General features: G+C 34.5%; 2 protein-coding genes across 7 annotated transcripts in view; one reads left to right on the top strand and one right to left on the bottom strand.

Annotated features, from left to right (window-relative positions):
- The first annotated feature begins 356 nt into the window (after positions 1-356).
- On the top strand, positions 357-5,586 carry LOC137932873 (CCR4-NOT transcription complex subunit 7-like). The gene is made up of 10 exons (XM_068776562.1): positions 357-463; positions 647-717; positions 804-887; positions 959-1,069; positions 2,876-2,985; positions 3,251-3,364; positions 3,440-3,558; positions 3,696-3,853; positions 3,984-4,124; positions 4,630-5,586. The coding sequence occupies exons 3-10, from the start codon at positions 882-884 to the stop codon at positions 4,744-4,746; spliced, it is 876 nt and encodes a 291-aa protein (XP_068632663.1). The 5' UTR covers positions 357-463; positions 647-717; positions 804-881; the 3' UTR covers positions 4,747-5,586.
- An 883-nt stretch (positions 5,587-6,469) lies between these two features.
- DIP2 (disco-interacting protein 2) overlaps positions 6,470-19,451 on the bottom strand; it is a 69,769-nt gene continuing 56,787 nt past the window's right edge. For 4 of the 6 annotated variants that reach the window (XM_068764816.1, XM_068764901.1, XM_068765066.1 and 1 more), the window contains 9 exons: positions 18,789-19,001; positions 18,215-18,384; positions 15,062-15,265; positions 13,996-14,217; positions 13,690-13,898; positions 11,283-11,514; positions 11,037-11,161; positions 9,349-10,952; positions 6,470-8,988 (listed from right to left, as the gene is read on the bottom strand). In XM_068764816.1, coding sequence (XP_068620917.1) covers positions 8,736-8,988; positions 9,349-10,952; positions 11,037-11,161; positions 11,283-11,514; positions 13,690-13,898; positions 13,996-14,217; positions 15,062-15,265; positions 18,215-18,384; positions 18,789-19,001 — 3,232 coding nt within the window. In that variant the 3' untranslated portion in view covers positions 6,470-8,735. The remainder of the gene's footprint in view (positions 8,989-9,348; positions 10,953-11,036; positions 11,162-11,282; positions 11,515-13,689; positions 13,899-13,995; positions 14,218-15,061; positions 15,266-18,214; positions 18,385-18,788; positions 19,002-19,451) is intronic. The other 2 variants (XM_068764982.1, XM_068765230.1) reach the window with 1 other exon arrangement.

The following is a 19,451-nucleotide window of genomic DNA, read 5'->3' as shown; positions in this document are numbered from 1 at the left end:
GTCATCCGCATATTTACAATTTTCTTATTGTTATTAAGTTTTACTCATGCCTTTATACACATATATATTAATGTATACATTCACGTCTTTATTAAATAAGCTCCATAAATGTAAAACCTAATTTAATTTATGCACACCTAAGGAAAAATACATTATAGTTACAAATCATATTTTTAGGCTTAGATCTATTGTGTATGCGAGGTTTCCACATTTTATCTCCATAAATTAAATAATAGATTCATAATAATAAGCTACAGTTAAAACAATATTTTAAAACTACATATACAAATTTATACAGATGATTCTCTTTGGTGTCCATTGCGCATGAATATTAGTTGAATCTATAATGACCAGTTTATTCTTACCTATGGTTTAATCTACATTTCGTGTTATTATTTACTATACATTTTTAATATTAATTCAAGCTCATTTCAACATTAAAAAGATATTTCTACAAATGGCCGTAAGTAATTTTATAATTCATAGCTACAGAAGTTATTATTTTATTATTATAATAGTAATAAAATATTTATCCCCAATTTAATATCTATGTCAAAATTTCGTTATAACCGAGTAATTGACTAATTCCTTCACAAAAAATTATAATATATACCTAATAATTAATGAATGTAAGCCATGTTTTTAGAGTAATACAGAAGTTGGCGCAATTATTGATTGTGAATTGTCACTGACCATCGTCGGAGTTCTACGGTTTTGGTAACTTTATTATAGCGTTTTTACTTATTGCGTACATTCTTTAATATTAAAAAATTACACAGACTTAACTGATATTTACGTTTAAGAGGAAAGGATATGCAGTACAAATTTTTATTAACGGAAGTATGAAGAATTTGTGAAATTAAGGTCTTGTAAAGGATATTATGTATGTTCGTAACATTTTTATTTATGTCTATTATATTGCCTGTTACTTAATTCTTATATAGGTTGTATGTTGTAGATGCAGGCGGCAAATTTCGGAGCAATGTCGCAATTACCACCGACTGGTGATTGCGGTATCAAAGACGTATGGAATCATAATCTTCATGAGGAATTTCACATTATAAGACAGGTTTGTTAAAAATGAGGTTATAAATACAAGATAAGTTTATGTGTAAAGACTATATGTAAGGTACAATTAATAAGTAGAGTTATTAATGATTGATTTATTTTGGTAATGCATGCATATCATAGTCTTGGATCCATGTAAAAAAAGATAAGATTCAATCCCTTCCTTAAAGTTGAGCTTACATGAATTAGAACTTTAATTCAATAATGACCATCTTGTTCAAAATTACTTATTTATACCCTCAAAATTTGTACTGTTCTGTGTGTAAGTGATAGTGATTCTCTCTCCATTTTTCTTGTTTTTTTTTTTTTTGTTATTTATTACTAACTACCATCTCAGATATTTGTGTTGTATTGCCTCTTCATATTAATATTTGTACTTAGTTATGCTTGATGGACATATGTTTATTAGTTGGTAAATCAGCTGCATGGTGATAGTTAATCCTTTTAAATGTAATTTAATAACAGGAAACCAGTTATTCACCTTAATTATGTGTATCACTTTTTGATTTATCTATAACTAATGTGGCTGTGATATTACAGGCTTTATACTCACTAATCAACTGTTGACCTGTAGGACCGTAGAAATAGTGCACTGTAAGAAGTCCTATGAGTTTTTAAATATAAGTCATAGGGTCCCCGGTTGAAGGTCAATTCCGATGAAGCTATAAAAGCCAAATAGTCTAACAAAGATAGCCCGACACCACACCAAATGTTAGCATCCTATATGGCTCTCAGCCTTGATATAGAGAACAGTCCCTACTCCCTAAGTTATTATTTTCATAGTTATACATTGAGATTACTTTATTAGGAAGAACTAGCCAAGTAACTTTTAGAGTAAAAAATGATTCTTACTCCTAGACTTCTTACTTTAGGATATTCATTATACTCAATGCAATGGATTTTTATATATATATATATGTATATACAGTGGCGTAGCTAGGGTATTTGGGGCCTGGGGCAGATTGGGGCTTGGTGCACCCCCCCCCCCTCTAAAGAGTCTTAATTCTTTATTTATATATTTTTCACATTTTGGTACAATTTTTTATTTTTTGCCCATAAAATAGTAAAAAATCCGAAGCTCAATTTTTTTTTCTTTTAAATATTAAAGAAATCAAAATTTTTTTTTTTCTTAAAGGGACATGATCTTCACCCTTTTTGTATAAAACAAAAATGTGTTTCCAGAATTTTTGGAACCCTTTATGAACCCATCTTTGTGGCTTATACATTAAGCGAGAGGACCATGTCCTTAAATGTTGAACAAATATATATCTTCTTGTACATTTCATGAACACAGATATGTGTTTTGTGATTTAGGGCCCTTTTAAAAAACACTTGTTTTGCGAATGAAAGGCTTAAACACTGTGTATATTATAATTTGTAACCTTTTACTTTTTTTTAATGTTCATTTTATTTAACAACTTTTTATGCTATTTACTTTAAATTATGGTTTTCATTTTCTTTTAACGTTTCATTAATCATCATTAAAAAAAATTCAAAAAAATTATTTTCAACTTTGGTGCCCCCCTGCTTGTGATGCCTGGTGCGGCCGCCCCGCTCGCCACCCCCTAGCTACGCCACTGTGTATATATATATCATTTTTATATTTTAAAGGTGAGTTGACCATCAGTTAAACACCTCAATCTAGACAAAGATATGGCATAAAGATCAATAAAATGAAATATCTTTTAATGATTTTTAAACGAAATTTTTAAATTTTAAGGTCATACTATTTTCTTAAAGAATTTTTTAAGATTGTTGTATGCCCTAATATAACTTTTCTCTCAAAACTATGTGAATTATGTCCTAGGTTGTTCAGAAATACCACTGGGTTGCTATGGACACGGAATTTCCAGGAGTAGTAGCACGCCCCATTGGAGAATTCCGGTCTACTGCAGACTACCAATATCAATTACTCAGGTACTTAGATGTAAAATCAGATTATGAAATATAATATTGTTAATTATTAAAGACAATTTTAAATTTAAGTTGAAAACTTCTCACTTCTTTGTAATATGTGGTATAATTTCAGCCACTGGATGACCACTTCCCAGGCATTTCCCATAGGTTTATAATAGGAAAATTTGAGGCGGCCTAATTTATTTATATATTACTTTATTATCCAATATATTAATGATTGCACAATTATTTATAAATCTACGTTGACTTTATTTTTTTAATTCAGATGCAATGTGGATTTGTTGAGGATAATTCAACTGGGGCTCACATTCATGGATGAAAATGGAAAGACACCTCCTGGGTATACAACATGGCAATTCAATTTCAAATTCAATTTGCAGTAAGTGATCCATTACTTTATATATTTTTTTTGAAAGTAATTTAATTTTTTACTAATGAAATGGCATTGTTTCAGGGAAGATATGTATGCACAAGACTCCATAGACTTGCTTCAAAATTCTGGTCTACAGTTTCGGAAACATGAAGAGGATGGTATTGACCCATTGGAATTTGCTGAACTACTTATGTCTTCCGGTATTATCACATTTTATTATTTCTCTTATTGTTTTCTTCTGTATCATCGTCATCACTTCAGCTATAGAATGTCCTCTACTGGACATAGGCATTGTTGTGTGCAAATGATCCTATGTTTGTTTTGTAAATAATTTCAGGCCTGGTATTGATGGATAACATCAAGTGGCTCAGTTTCCATTCTGGATACGACTTTGGATATTTATTAAAGCTATTGACAGATCAAAACTTGCCACTTGATGAAAATGATTTTTTTGAAAGTCTACGCTTGTATTTTCCTACTATATATGATGTCAAAGTAAGTAGTCTTGAATTATTTTTATTTATGTGATAACTTTATTTTAAACTTTATATTCCATAAAAAATCTGTCATGTTCTCTTTTGGTTACTCGGATATTGATTGTATCATTAAAACATGATTTTTACAGTATCTGATGAAACTGTGTAAGAATCTGAAAGGAGGACTGCAAGAAGTAGCAGATCAGTTAGAGTTGCGCCGCGTAGGACCACAGCATCAGGCTGGTTCAGATTCTCATCTCACTGGAATGGCGTTCTTTAAAATTAAAGAGGTAGATGTTTTAATTACTTTTCGTTTTTATGGACTATAAAAACAAAGTTTGTGGTATCTTAACCCATATTCCTCTAAAATATATAATAAGAGCTTTGTCAATTTTAAAATAGCCAATGTTTTTCCTGTTTATATACATAGATTATATTAACTAAGGATATAAAGGCGCTGACAGCAGAAAAAAAAATTAAAATTTCTTTATTCCAGTACCCCTTTACACGTTATTTGAAACAGTTAATTATTTTCACATTATAAGTCGTGAGCTATCACCGACTGGGAATGCTGATCTGATGAGAATAGCCGGTCAGATTTTAACAGTTGCTCCTTTTCAATGTAATTTACCAGAGTTTGATGTATACATTAAATTATAAACCCATGTAAATAAGTTGACTAAATTCGTTAAACATAAAAATATAATTAATTTACCTGATTTATCATCTTAATTATATTTAAATGGTTTATTTACGTTTTGATATGTTTTATAAATAAAAATATTATAATTTTAGATATTTTTTGATGACAACATTGAGAATTCGAGTGGCCATCTTTATGGATTGGGTGCGCCGTTCTCTGCGAATGCCAACAACTTCACTGATAATGGGGAGGCTGGTAACTCCTCCTGATCCGCGGACGGTGGCGTCGCTAGTATGACGCCACAGCCACGCGGCTTTCTCGTCACTGAGTAAAAACTCAGTCGAAAATTGTTGCAATTACATCAATAATATTATCCCAAATTATTAAACGGACAATTATTGTGAAATTCGCTGTGAAGATTGATTTTCAAATTTCAATTTAGTTATCTAAGTAGGTTAGTATTATTTTTAATAGTCTGATAATGTGAATTTGAGACTAAATACTTTTGATTTGAATTTTTGGACATGTATATGTAATGATTTTTGACAGAAGAATTATTTTGTTCTTATGAATTTTTTCAAGGAAAAACAATGTTTTGTAAATCAGCACATTTGATAGGAAATATTTCATTGAAATATTTGATAAAAACTATTTGACTTGTTGATTTTATAATTGACATTATTGCATTAATACATATCTGAATTATATGATTGTAATTGGTGTTAATTTTTATTATTAATTAATTTTAGAATTAATCAATATTATTTTCTAATAATTCAATAGCAGCAAACTAATGGATATACTGTTTTCCTCATTTTTTAATTATGTAGTACTATTGTAATAAGGTATATATAAACGTCTAGTGTGCCCCAACAATTTTGAAGATAATTGTGTAATTCATGCACCTAGTGTTACACCATTTCACCTCTCATTTCAACAGTTTACATTGATTATATAATAGATTTTTAAGATTTATTTTTATTAAACTAGTATGTAGTAAATGATTATTAATTTTGTAATTTATGCTATAATGTCAAATAAGTGGTAATTGTATTCTAAGATTATATATATTTGATTGAGAGATTGTATTAAATCATTATACTAAATACGTAAGGTTTTTCTTTTTAAAAACCCACAACTAAAAGTACTGTTCACACTTAGAATTATTTGTCAATTTTCCAAAATTTTGGTTTAATCTTATAAGTTATTGTAAACATTTAATTATAATACTTTCTTTATATAAATACTTGCGGTATATTTAATAGAACGCATAATTAGTAACCAAAATAAATGGATAATAAACAATTTTTAGTTTCGCTTTGATAATTATTATTGTTTGCTTGAAACATCCCTGAAACATGAATTTCCCTGGAGGATTAGTGCACAAGTTACTTTTTACTACATTTAACCGCTGCTAATTAAATACCTGTTTAGAATACATTATACAAAGAAAGTAATGATGGTAAGTGTCCCCTGATAGACATCATCATGCAGTGGGCCAGACGCCATAGGTCTCCATCAGATGAATCTCCACCACGATGAACGGTCTAGTGACTTCCCACGACCTAATCTATGTCGTTTGTCCACTTAGTGGGAAGCTTACCCATGCCGCATCTACCGACTCGTGGTCGCCACCCGAGAATCTTCCGACCCCAACAGTCATCAGTTGCGCTAGCGCTGTGCCCCGTCACTGTCACTCAAGACAACGAATTCGAGTTATGTCCGTAAACTTGCTTCTGCAGATCTCATTTCTTACTTACCGAAAGGTATAAAATGGAGTATGACATACTTATAACAAGGTTTATAGCTTATTTCACAGGCGGTCGTGAAATTGAAAACAGCACTTTACATATTTTAAATATAAAATCTATATGTCATATTATTAGAAGTATATTTAAAATATATCATATTTCAAATATACTTCTAATAATAAACTAATAAACCTATAACATCACCAATACCAATTTACGGGATAAGACATTAAAAGACATATTAAAATGCACGTTTATTATATCCAGAAAAATCACAATTGTAAAAGCAGTTACAAATAACGTCAAAAGACGCAAGAAAATACGTAGAAATTGAAAAGAAACAATCAAAAACATATAAATCAGATTATTGCCCAGATTCTTTTAATTTTTGTGCGTCAGTATTCTTCCAAAAGCCAAAATTATTACATAGTTTACATATAAGAAATGTGACCTTCGAGTCATTCGAGCATTCTGGTTTTTACGTTGCATTTTTTTTATATACACTTGTAGAACATCGTGCTATTATATCATGCAATACAAGTAATAATTGTATTAAAAGAGGATTACAGTCAACTTTTGTCCATAAAACGACTTTTAACTACTTGCTTACTTATAAGTAGGATGACTACATTTGAAATATAGATTAAATTATCTCATAAAATTAAAAATTAAACGTAATTAAATGAATTCACCAATTAGGTATTTAAAACAATATTACAAATTATTTCAATTTAATTATATTTCTCACTGACACAATGAGAATGTAAACTAAATAAAATCATTATAAAGTTAAATAAGAAAATATATGTACAATTTAGCAATAAATTACTACAAAAAATAATAATATTTATAAAATAAATTCTAATTTCCAGATAAAAATAAATTTCAATATTTAATGACATAACATATTTTGGAATGGGCTACAATTACAAACAAAAGTATTATGCAAGGACTCGTTTATGAAATAACTATACTCAGAAATGCATTGGAAACAGAAAACGAATTCTTTACATATTTAATCAATCCATACTGTGTATGCGAAAAAATTAAAAATAATATATATCACTTTATCCTACACAATTTTAAAATAAAAAAAAAAACTAACGTTCAATTGTGAAACGAAATTAAAGAAAAACACTTTAACACTCCAAATACTATTTAAAGGTTTCATTAAATTTTACATTTAAAGGATGGTGTGTGAAAAATCACCGAAAAAAAACATTTTTTTTTATATAAAACTATATAAAAATTAATATAAGGTTTTGTTATTTGACCTTTAAGTGAAGAATAGAAATCCGAATTGTGTATTATATTCGGTGCTCGTGCAAGTAGTAACTCTACTGTAACTAGTTCGTTAATATCAACTGAGAGACTAACAATAACACATTAAATGCAGTACGTAATATATTCCAAAATCATCACTAACTCTATGTTTAACATTATCCTTTGTAATACATTTACATACGATTTATCATTACTTGAATAAAGTTCAATTATTACAATCACAACAACTTCTTGTGGTTACGGTTGATGCACGGTGTTCTGTCATCGATTAAGTTAATATATTGTTATGTTGATGAGTACAATAGTTCAATGGTTTCAAAAACAAGATTAATTCACTTGCCTCAGTGCTGAGTACGGCTATTACTGACCTTGAAATAGAGACCCGGAGTTAGTTAAATTAAATGACCGGTAGAAAAAACATTTCCTATGTAATTGGAAATAATTACTTCTTAATTTTTCTGTTAAAAGGGCAGTTTATTAGTATTTATTCTTAAAGAAGATACGAATGCGGTCAAAGAGTTAACTACAAAGTTTACAAAGCTTGTATTACTTGAGCTGCCTTGAAAAGCGATGGCGCAAATTCTATTCGAAAAAAAATAGTAGAACGAATAGAGAAGTAATATTAGACTTGAAATTTAAATTCACAGCGTATTTGATAAAGAAATACATTTAGCTTTTCGTTGGAAAGAGTTGTGTTCGTTAAGGTAAAGGGGAAAGTGAAAATCGAGAATCCAACGCTAAAGCTACAAATAACATTCCGCGTATAATTAGCACACTTTGCACACATATTCTAACGGACCTATTTTGACACATCATCGGCTGGCAACACAAGTCACCAGCGCAAAAGACAGGTTTTTTCAAGAGCTAAAACTCTGCTAATTGGAACATAGTTAATATTTAATTTAATCGTGCACTTTTAATTTACTTTAATTGTAAATATAGTTAGGTTGCCATTTGCGAAGGATTTATGTCAGTCCTTTATGGAGGGCAAAAATTAAACACAAGTTTCATTCTATACCAACTAGTAAATGTTAACTAAATTATATCCATAAGGTAAACAGCTTTATTAACTTGAATTACAAGTAAATGTTTTAGACAATAATATGATCAGTTCGGATATTTACGCTACGATTCAAAGACGTGGCATTACTTAGTCCCTGTTCGCCATTGTGTTTACGAAATCCGAACTTTTTGATGCGGCGAATGAGTTCGGAATTGAATGGTTACATGTTGTAAGCGATATATATTGCGTCAATCTGGTCAGAAAGAAATCCATCTCGTAGGTGCATACGTTGTTTCTCTCCCCTGGAGTTAATTGGTACAACTCCTGGATCAACGACCACGACAACGCCAACGATCAAATGATGCTCTTCTAATACCGTGTTCGTGACGAGTGGCACCAAGTTCAAAGCCTCGCTGTCGTTGCCGTCCAATTCCACAACCACGACAAGCAGATTTGTCCAAGTGAAGACAGCACTGAAATTATAAGTAAAAAAATATTACGGCCTTGTCCAAAATATTGAAAGGGTACCACCGTTTCATAATACTCTAGAAGACACGAAGCGACTCAAGCGATGCGCTTGATAGAAATATTATTTACGATCTTTCAGTTCTGTTGCTTTCATGTAGTGAATGGAATTAAGTATAATGAATATAATAAAAATCTTTCTCGCGAGGTATTCTATTCAAATTTTAATGTTAGGTGTCTTTGCGAGTGCTTGCAATTAATTGCCAATGTTTGATACTGTTTCATAATCTATGGACCTAAATCTCGCAAATTTTCTAGGCTTAAAGAAACCAAGCTAAATGTTACCTAATGTTAATAATGTAACTCACCATTCAGCTATTTTCTTGTGGCACCTCATTACAGAATTCTCGATATCGATAGGATGGTATCGCATTCCTCGGAGCATAATCGTTTCATCGAGGGCACCGACAACGAATACAGCGTCGTGCGTGTCGTGCGTATCCGAAGCGATGCCCACGCTGCCGCACGCTGAAGCCAACGACTCCGTGTCACTGTCTCGAGACAGTAAGGATTCATCGCAACTGCTGCCGGTCGTACTTATCTCGGTTCGCCTCAAGAAACCTAAATAGCCAGTTCTGGCATACACTTCTCCAGTGTTTCCTGTAACTAGCTGTGCACTAAAGTGATCAGCGTAATCGCTTTCATCGCCGTATATTGTAAAGTATCCGCTTGCGTTGTGAGGTGATTGCACCCATATTTCGCCCAAGTGGGAATCGCCGCATTGGCCTTTGGTTTCTGGATTAGCAGTTATGACTTTTACTCCGGGTAAGAGCTTGCCTGATTCCATCAGGCACAAGGAATGTGGACTGCCGCGTTCCACCAAGGAAACGCGATCGTTGCGTAAAGCTCGCAAATCTACGTATACAGTAGAAGGTTCCGGACTGGAAGCGCCTTGCAGACAAATGGCAACGTTGACGCGGCAGCCGAACGACGTCGAGACCGCTCTTGGACTTAAACCCAAGGCAGAGAAGAGCTTCGAAAATGAGTTGGTTAAATTGATTCGAGGTCTTTCTTCGGCCACAACCACGCAAGTTCGAACACACGCTAAATTGATTCCCTTCGACTTCAGTTGATTAACAGAGCTGCCCAAGCCCTTTGTGCAAAGCTCCATCACACCATAAGAGCAGAATGTATCACGAACTTTGTACTGAGACACGGCGCTGAGCCACAGCGCTGGGTTGATCTCAACTTCAGAGGGTGGGATCAAAATGGAATGGTGGCCGGAATAAATGCTACTCAGACACCACAGCGCAAAGCCGAGGCCGCAGTAAGGATCGAGACACAAGGCAATGTGACGCGAGGGATACAACTCGCAAGCGATCTTCATGGAACGGCAGAGAGAGGTAACAGCGGCATGAGACATCTTTATACCAGCCAGCATGCCCGTTGTTGATACGCTAAAGTCTAAGTAAGCTAGCATTTCTGCCGTCGGGGCACGATACAGAATCGGTAATTTTTTTTTGGGCATATCATCGGTATCCAGCGTTACCGGCCACGCTTTGCTGTCGAGAACATTGCTCGCTTCCTTAGATCGCAGCAATTTTATCACAGATTGATTGGAGAGGACTAGTGTTGCTTTGCTTACGTCAACAATCATGCGAACAGTGGGCAAAGTTGTGTGCAGATTTTGTGGATGTGGCGGCCGGATGGTCACCGGGACAGCGCCCACGTACAAACATCCATAGAAAGCACAGATGAGATCCAATCCCGGTGGGAATATCAGAGCTACATGATCTCCTGTATTCACTCGACCTTTCTCAAGTAGAAGGTTTCCGATACGTTCAGCTTTCTTATGCAATTCGGCGCAAGTCAGGACTTTAGAAACAGCACCTTTTGAATTGAGCAATGTGAAAATTACGTGGTCCGACGTACTTTGGGCTCGCCATCTCAGAATTTGAGAAATAAATTGATACTGAAAAGAAAATTGAGACGTTAAAGTATAGGACTAAAATTAACACAATAGGAACGAAATTTTCTTATATTTAAACAGTAAAACCTTTCGTGCTGCATCTGAATCATCGGTATAACCCATGTCCCGTCCTTGTGCTGACGCGAGCCTGTTTCCTTGCACCAGGTTTCCAACGATCACCGAAGCCGGACCAACATCTGCGGATATTCCAACTAGTCACAATTTACTTCAAAGCTACTAATGAAAAAAAAAAAAATAAAAAAAATAGACAAATTAATTCAAAATAGACGATTTTTCACAATCAACAGAAAAATATAATTTATAATGTAATACCTGAGTGAATTTCCCTCGGTTTCGGTAGGTTGGTGACACAGGTATGAGGACACATGAGTACATTGGCAGGATGCAGTGTCCCTTCTAGAAAACGGCGTTTGCACTCGCTTAAGTGTATCCCACCGAGAGGGGTCTTCGGAAGGAAGTTAGGCTGCACCAATGCAAGACAGTAGATGCCAACTTGATGTATTGAATCGACGGCTTGAAGCACTCGAGACATCCATTGAAACGACTGCGGGCAAAAACCTTTTTTAGTTACCAAAACCTTACCTAACGCGTAAAGGCTGGAAAGAAAGCGGATAAAGCTTAGAGTGCACTATTTACAATTGTATGTCTCAGTGCACGCTTAGCGTTTTCCGCTTTTACCCAGCCTTTTGTACAAACCTTATTATATAAAACAAAAAAAAGGTAAAAACGAAATTAATGTACTCGCGATAAAATGTGACATAAAACGCGGATATGTTTCCTGCAGCCATCAGACAGTTGATTCATCATATTTTTTTTCAAAGGGCATTTGCTGTAAAATATAAAAACAATACTTACCATAATAAAACAATGATTCAACATAGATGATTTAATATAGACGGTTTAATACAGATTACACTAGTGACTTATCCTAAAAATTTGAGATCTAATAATGAATTGCATATTAATCAAAACAACATGGATATTAAATACTTCTTACAATATTTGCACTAATTCATTTTAATTGTAATGAGATCAAAAGACTTATGTTATAATGATTGCTGAAAGAGTATTTTAAAATTTTAATAATAGTTTCTTAAATTTACTACCCTTAATGTAACGAGTTAAATGTGTCGATTTTTAAAACTTTAAAATTTGTGCAAAAGCTGCTTCATTGGGAAAATTACTCCAGTCGCCATAAATACGCTTCAGCTGACACCAATTGATAAATATACTTAAATTTCTAACGATTAATTCATTTATGACTTTAAGATTCTTTAAACATGAAAACAGTAACAGTAATAATGAATATTCTAAGTGAATTTTCAAAATTCTAAACTCTACTGGCTACTTGAGATCAAAGTTACTCTATAACTTTTTAATGTTTGGTTATAGTTTGAAAATATTAAAATTACAAACTGTTCTAGTCACCTACTATAAACATTAACGATTGATAATTGGAAAGATTTTGAGTTTTAAAATTACAGAGAATTTGTGTCATTGGATTCTTCACTGCTCTCCGAGCTGCTGACAGTGACTTCTAAATAGGCCCGTAAGCAAAGGCTTCGCGGATCAAGCCTTCCTCCATAATCTCTGTACTCGGGCAAGTCGTCATTCTCGTAATCGGGCAAGTTGTTAGGACGATTGAAAGGCACGATGTCGCGAATATACTCAGGCGGTGGCATCATCATTTGTTCGTCCTGGCGAAAGTTACCATCACCATCATAAATGACAACCGAGCTGCTGTCGTCATTGTAAGACAAGTCGTCTCTTTCAGGATTTCCATCATCTACATTCCTTAGAGCAAAATTATCGTACATGTTAGCAGGTGAAGCTCCAGCCATGCCTCCGCCGTTCCTAAACATGGGAGCATGCCTGATACCTGAATAGTAATCAGAAGAAGTAGAAGCGTTATAGTCCGGATGAGTTCCATATGGGTAATAATTGATGTCAAACATAGTCTCAGAGGTATTAACTGAAGCGTCTGTAAAAGTTGCATCTGCAGAGTTTACTATAGGATAATAGGACCCATCTGATGGGGACCTGATAAGGGTTCTAAATTTAGGGTAGCCATTTAAGTGCCTATTATTATTTACTGTTGAGTCGATGACATTAACTCCTCCGGCAGAGGTGGAAGGATCAGCAGCGGTGTTGTTTACAGGAGCTTCGGTAGCTTTAATATCTGCGGCGTCATCTGCGGCGCCGGCTTTTGGATCTGCGTCTGCGGGGTCAGTCGTGTCGTCTTCGTCACAGAGGTCAACGGTGTCGATAGAGTCAACGACGTCAGCTAGTTTAGCGGAGTCGACGTGTTCAGCGGCATCAACTGGGTAAGCAGCGTGGGTGGTGCTCATTGTGACGGCAGCTTCGGCGGCATCAACTTTAGCAGCGTCACTCGTCACAACCGCAGGCAGACCAGCATCTGAAAAGAAAAATAGGTTAATATCTGCCGAAGCATTATGTTATTACAATATTTTAGTCGTATATTTACCTGTTCCGTGGAGAGATAGCAGTAGCTTCCAGTTTATTTTATTTTGGTAGGTCGATAAACGCGTCTGTTTAATATTAAAAGTACCTGCAGCATTGTGGTTGAAACTTATTAGAAGTGCCGTAGAAAAATGGTCATATTGTTATATTCACAATAACTTTTTTCATAAGCAAAGTAAAAGTAATCCATTAAAGTTCGTATAAAAAAAATAGGCTCGTATAGTAATATTTAACTCACCTCTTCCTCTCCACAATCAGGCCTTTGTTCAGCTACGATGCAGATGCGTTCATCGCGAAGTACCCTCACGGAGAATACAGCAATACGACCTCGATATATGAATTTCATCGGTTCAACGGCAAGTACGGTTGCAATTATATCATCCATATTGTGTTTGCGACCTGTCACCGTCATAAGACCGTCGCGAGAACCGCACACAAATACTAAACCTAAAAACATAGTCGCTTTTAGAATGAAATTTTCAGAAAATCTTTTGTATCAATTCCAGGAAATAAAAATTATGATCGAAAACAAAAAGGCACTCACCGCCAGGACCAAGGAAACCTAGCAATCCACTTCGGACGTAATGCTCCTCTCCGATCGGTTCCCCGTCAGAGTCTAATGGCTTTACTCGAAATACAGTATTGGTTAGACCCGGTAAGCCCCAATATCCAGAGCCCGTAGCACCAGAAAGAATACAAATCTCGCCGACTTCGTCTGTCTTGCAAAGGTAAGCAGGTCCCTCCATTTTTACCACGACTATTACGCCTGGAGAAAAACCAAGATGATAATACCGAAATTTTTGTGAAAAAATAAATCTGTACCGCAGTAATAATCGTTTGATTGAAATCTCCACAGAGAACTTCCCTGCAGTAGAAGTTAAAATACTGGGCTTGTAATATTTACAAAACCAACCTGTTTCTGTTAACTACCAAAAATAATATCATAAATACATTTAATTATCGCAAATCTAAGAGGCAGTGTTTAATTTTTTTTATCTATACCTTGAAAACAACTAATATTTCATTTCATTTTAAACCTGCTATATAGTTTCTATCTGTTACGATTTTAATTTATGCGCTTATTTTCGGTATGCCCAGGCGCGGTGTTCGGTTAACTTCTTTTAATCAAAGCTACTTGGTGACCATCTTCTTGGTAAAAATGAAACGTGGACAAACTTTACTTTCTTTCTTATCTATTTTGACAGTAAATAATCCAAAGTATCTTAAAAATCTTGTTGCAAAGGATATAAAACTACTTACAATAAGTACCTTTGTTATTAATAACTCTCATTATTTTTTTTTATTTAATTAGAATAATTAATTAGTAAGTAATAAGAAGTCTATAATTTTAAAGATGTATAAAACAAAAGAAGTACTTTTGGACGCTGGCCATTGTTGCGCATGCGCATGTCGTACGTGTTGGGTCAACAGAAAAGTATTGATTTTGTAGGGGGTGGGGGTGTTTTATCCATACCCTCTCCCAGAATAGAGGGCGAGGCACAATAGAGCTACATTAATACATACGAAAGGAGACACCTCCTCCACCTCTTTCCAAACTTGGTTTACCGGGGATCTACTGTACAGAAAATTAAAACCATAGGAACACTTACAGGATGGCATTACTTGGCCGCAATCTTGCAGAGTAAGAGAGGTGAGTGAGTTTTCGGCGTCGACTCGTACCACGCCGTAGGAGAGGCCTGACATTGAGAGTACACCGCGGCCAGCTGAAGATCCACCGCGGCCTGCTCGACGCACACACACAGTGAGCGACTCGCTGCTGCACGCGCAAGGACATATTGCGTCTCCACGTACACCTAGTATAATAAAGGACCTTCATAACCACCTATTTAACGAGCCACTTGACCTCATTATATGCAAAAAGTTATTTTAAAATATTTCCTTTTTAAGTTTAAAGATACGTAAATTATTCGTAGCAGGCCACTTAAGCAGTTTTAAAACAATAACTTAGGAAATATTTATTGGACGCAATATGAAAACGTGACACTTCGATAAGGTCACAGCTCAGACTGAAAGTCTAGATTCCCGGGGCTCGATAAAGCGGGGATGGTGCGCGCGACGAACCATTACACCTCTCCTTTCCTCCCCTACGATTAATGCAGCTATGCATTTGTTTATAGGTTCATACTAAAATCAATAAAACGGATACTGCGTACAGACGACCTGGTAACTGAAGTCATGATATTAAATTACCGACAAATATCTGCATACGACTATTCCACCGACTAGTTTACCAATTAGTTTGGCTTTCCAGTTGAATTATAAAGATAACAAAGGAAATTTTGGTCTTTATTACTATTATCACAAGGGCCTTAGATTAGTAATTAATCGGTACAATAAATTATTTAACATCAGCCAATATTCCTCTGTCTATCGAAAAAATTATTGCACTTTTTTGGTTACACAATATATTTAAGAAGTTTTTAATCTTAATGATGATGATTGGAACAAAACTCGATCGATAGGTTCGATCCATTCAGTATTTCTTTTATATCAGAAAGGCACGACGAAGGTTTTTGTGAAAAGTGAAAAATTATAAAGAAAATCGTAAAAAAATGCATTTCCCTAAAAATCACGTAATAAATTAAAACACCGGTCTTTAGTTGTCAAATATTTGTCATGAGACGTGCCTTCGATATAATACAACCAGAACCGCGGTACAGCTGTTCCGGTAGCACTAGATAGTCAGTCCTTAAAACCTTCACAAGTGTAATTTCCTACAAAACAAAGGCTCTCAAAAATATTTTTTGCTGGAATAGGAACATAATAATAATTTGTGAAACAATGTTCGCCTTTATTTATGACCTTTGTTTTATACTGCCACTTATTGAACGACGTACGCGCCGTATTCATGTCTATTTCGGTCTCTGCTCTTCTCAAGGATGACTTAGACTATTCATATTTTTATGGATCATATACTTTAGCCCATATTTTGTGATCTCAAGGATTAAGGTCTGGACTGGAGGAGGGTTAAGCTTCACGTTTGATAAAGTCAATATTTTATCGATCACGTCAATTCTACGTAATCTTAGCCTTGTGTGCTATTGCAGAGTACTGATGGAATACCTAGGTCTGCTCTCGAATGAGAATGCGAGGTGGGTTATTACTCCTTTCTCACTCAAATGTACCACAGTAGCCCCAATGCACGAGAGCTCTATCCAAACCATCACTGATGACGGGTGATAACCACGCTGAAAAAATAATGTTGTGAGCTTCCATAGAACTAGTAGTGCACATTCCGCCATTTTGACGATTGATTCTTTCTTATCGATTTTTTTCCCAACTTTATTGATTCTAATTGTGTTCAATTCCTGGACGAGGAGATGACCCGTTTTTTTCGTAAGTCTGCAGTCTCTTTATTAATTACCTTTATCACGGTTCTTCTAATTGTAACCATCTGAAGAGCTCACAACTTCTGGTTGCGGATAGGATTTCTTACAATTTGTCTTGATCTTCTTAAACAGCTAGTGTCCAAACAAATCCATGCAGATATCTTCTTGTCATCGACTCTTGAAACTTAATTCTACCTTTTCTCTTAATAGTGCGATAAACAAATGTTTGTGCTTTATATAAAAATGTTTAAAAGTTTTAGATTACTATTTTATCTATTAACAAGGTCTATTAAAAAGAAAACGCGAAATTCTTCCGGAAAGCCTTCTGTGTGCTAAAAAATAAAATGGTTTTTTAACTATATTTTATCGTTCATAATTTCCAATTCCGCTATGTACGCGTCATGGAATTCATTTAGTGTACTTGTTACAACAATTTCTTATTTGGTACATAATTATTTACTTGTTTTGAGTATGAAAACTAATGTAATTAATAAACAGAATAAATAGCAATCCGTAGTCTTACACATTCGTAGGAACTAAAAGGATAAATAACAAACAAAATAACGACAGCTTTACTAAGTTTTCTGGAACGCTTCATTTAAATCAGCATTTTCAAATTTTTTTTCGCATAGACCGCTTACAAAATTTAACCGGTTCTGGTGAATTCCCTTTATTTAAATTTTTACCATATTCCCAACATTCGACAACAAAAAGTGTCTCCGTTTCAACCATGAATTAATAGTTTTAGAAGTAAGCCATTAATTGGGGGAATAACAGTAGCTGAACTTAAAAGATTATCTGCCTACATTAATAGGCCCAGCCAACATATTAGTTCTTCACTATCGAAAGCATATACATTTTCGTGGACTGCTGCTTGCGAATTATCAACACCAATTTTTTGGACGTGAGTCTACCACGGGGTCCACGTTGACCATTTTGGGAAACTTTGATTCTAACACTGGCGGAGTGCTTAGCTTGAGCCTTGACACCACTTTGTCTCCTTAATAAAATCAACTTGAATGTTTGGCTTAACTTTAATGCTGTTACAAAGGGGCGTAGTACACAGAGCAATATACAGTGTCATTGTTTGGAAGGAGTGAAATAAAAACCTTATTTGCAGGTAATACGGTACACACCATACAAAAATAATAAATTTAGAAATAATAAAAAACGTAATAATAAAACCCTTTAAAGCTTTTACATCTATAAACAATCATTCTAAAGAATATTGTGTAAATAGCATAGTTTTGAAACAAGTATTTAAACTAAAACGTATTGCTTATATGTGAATATTGTCGATATTACTAAGTCAAGACTTATTCCTTTGACATGTAATATTAATGCCCATAAAATCTCATACTGGACCATTTTAATGATTATTCATAGAGCTATGTGAGCTCTATGGCTACATACCCTTACTCTGGAACACGGATAGGAACTGGTCACAAGATGATAGTGACCATGGGTTAGCACCGTCTGCCACCAACAGCATGCGCAACGAGTTCAACGCAATTTCCTTGTGATCTCTTGTTGCCAGTAGTCCCCAGTGAAGATCTCGAGACTTAACAATTGCCACTGATGCCCTAAACAAAAAACAATTCAATGTAAATTTATCTTTTAATTTAATTTAAAAATAAAACATTTATCTAGTTTAAAAAGTATGAAATGCTTCTTAGAAACATTCGCCGACTCACTTAAGTAAACGCTTTGCTTTGTACTGATACGGACAGAAACTATCATAAAGAAAGAAGTAGACTATTTTTTTTAGTATAGAGTACACACAAAACCGTTCAAGTTAAAGATATCATATTATTATTTATACATTGTCCAACAATCGCAATACAATAAATAATTAAAACATGATTGCATAGATAAATAAAGCAATCGCGTAGCAAGTATAAGTATTGATTTTAGATTCATAATTGCACAATTTAAGAATAATGTATATAAAAGACTCGCTATAGAAGTTGTGGGAGTATTTTCTCACCTGTATTTGGTGATCATGTGCATCCAAGAGGCTGGGCTTACTTTCATCAAGGCATAAGGAATAAATATCACGTGCATGCCATTTAGGACGCTCGCTAAGACAGCATGCCACAGGCCAGTTTCACGTTTGAAATCCAACACGCAAACCATATGCTCGCCCTCGGTGTAGTTGCATGCCACGGATAGCATACGGCAGTGAGCAAGCATTGATACTCTAAAAATAAAAATAAAAAACATAAAATCTCCGCTGAAATTATATTTCTTAACTTATAACTAAACCCACTCTTTCGCACGTACTTTTAAAATATAAATGATAATGCCAACCAATTTCATTCTCCCAAAATACATTTTTTTTCTCAGACATCCACATCTTGTCCACATCTTCCCGGCACTTATCTAACTGGGCGTAGTCGATGAACATCATTATTGATTTTCACTAGCGAGCCTACGGAACGACATCTAGGGTCAGGTTTGATAAATTCTAGGCATTGGGTAAAACCTAACTCAGTCTGTTTAAAATTTCCCGCTAGAGGTCCGTATGCAGTTTTAGTGCAATAATATCAGCATTACGGTGGCTTAAAACGTAATATGGCGTTATAGGTACAGTGCGGTTGTAAAACAATGTTGTTTTTTTACAATAAGTATAGTTTAGTTTACATAGTTC

Source organism: Battus philenor, unplaced genomic scaffold, assembly GCF_028537555.1.
Source record: "Battus philenor isolate CCGP_79_NKW_IND1 unplaced genomic scaffold, ilBatPhil1.0.hap1 SCAF_1, whole genome shotgun sequence".
NCBI lineage: Eukaryota > Metazoa > Arthropoda > Insecta > Lepidoptera > Papilionidae > Battus > Battus philenor.
The sequence above is the reverse complement of the archived record's forward strand: the minus strand, read 5'-3'. Positions and strand labels throughout refer to the sequence as shown.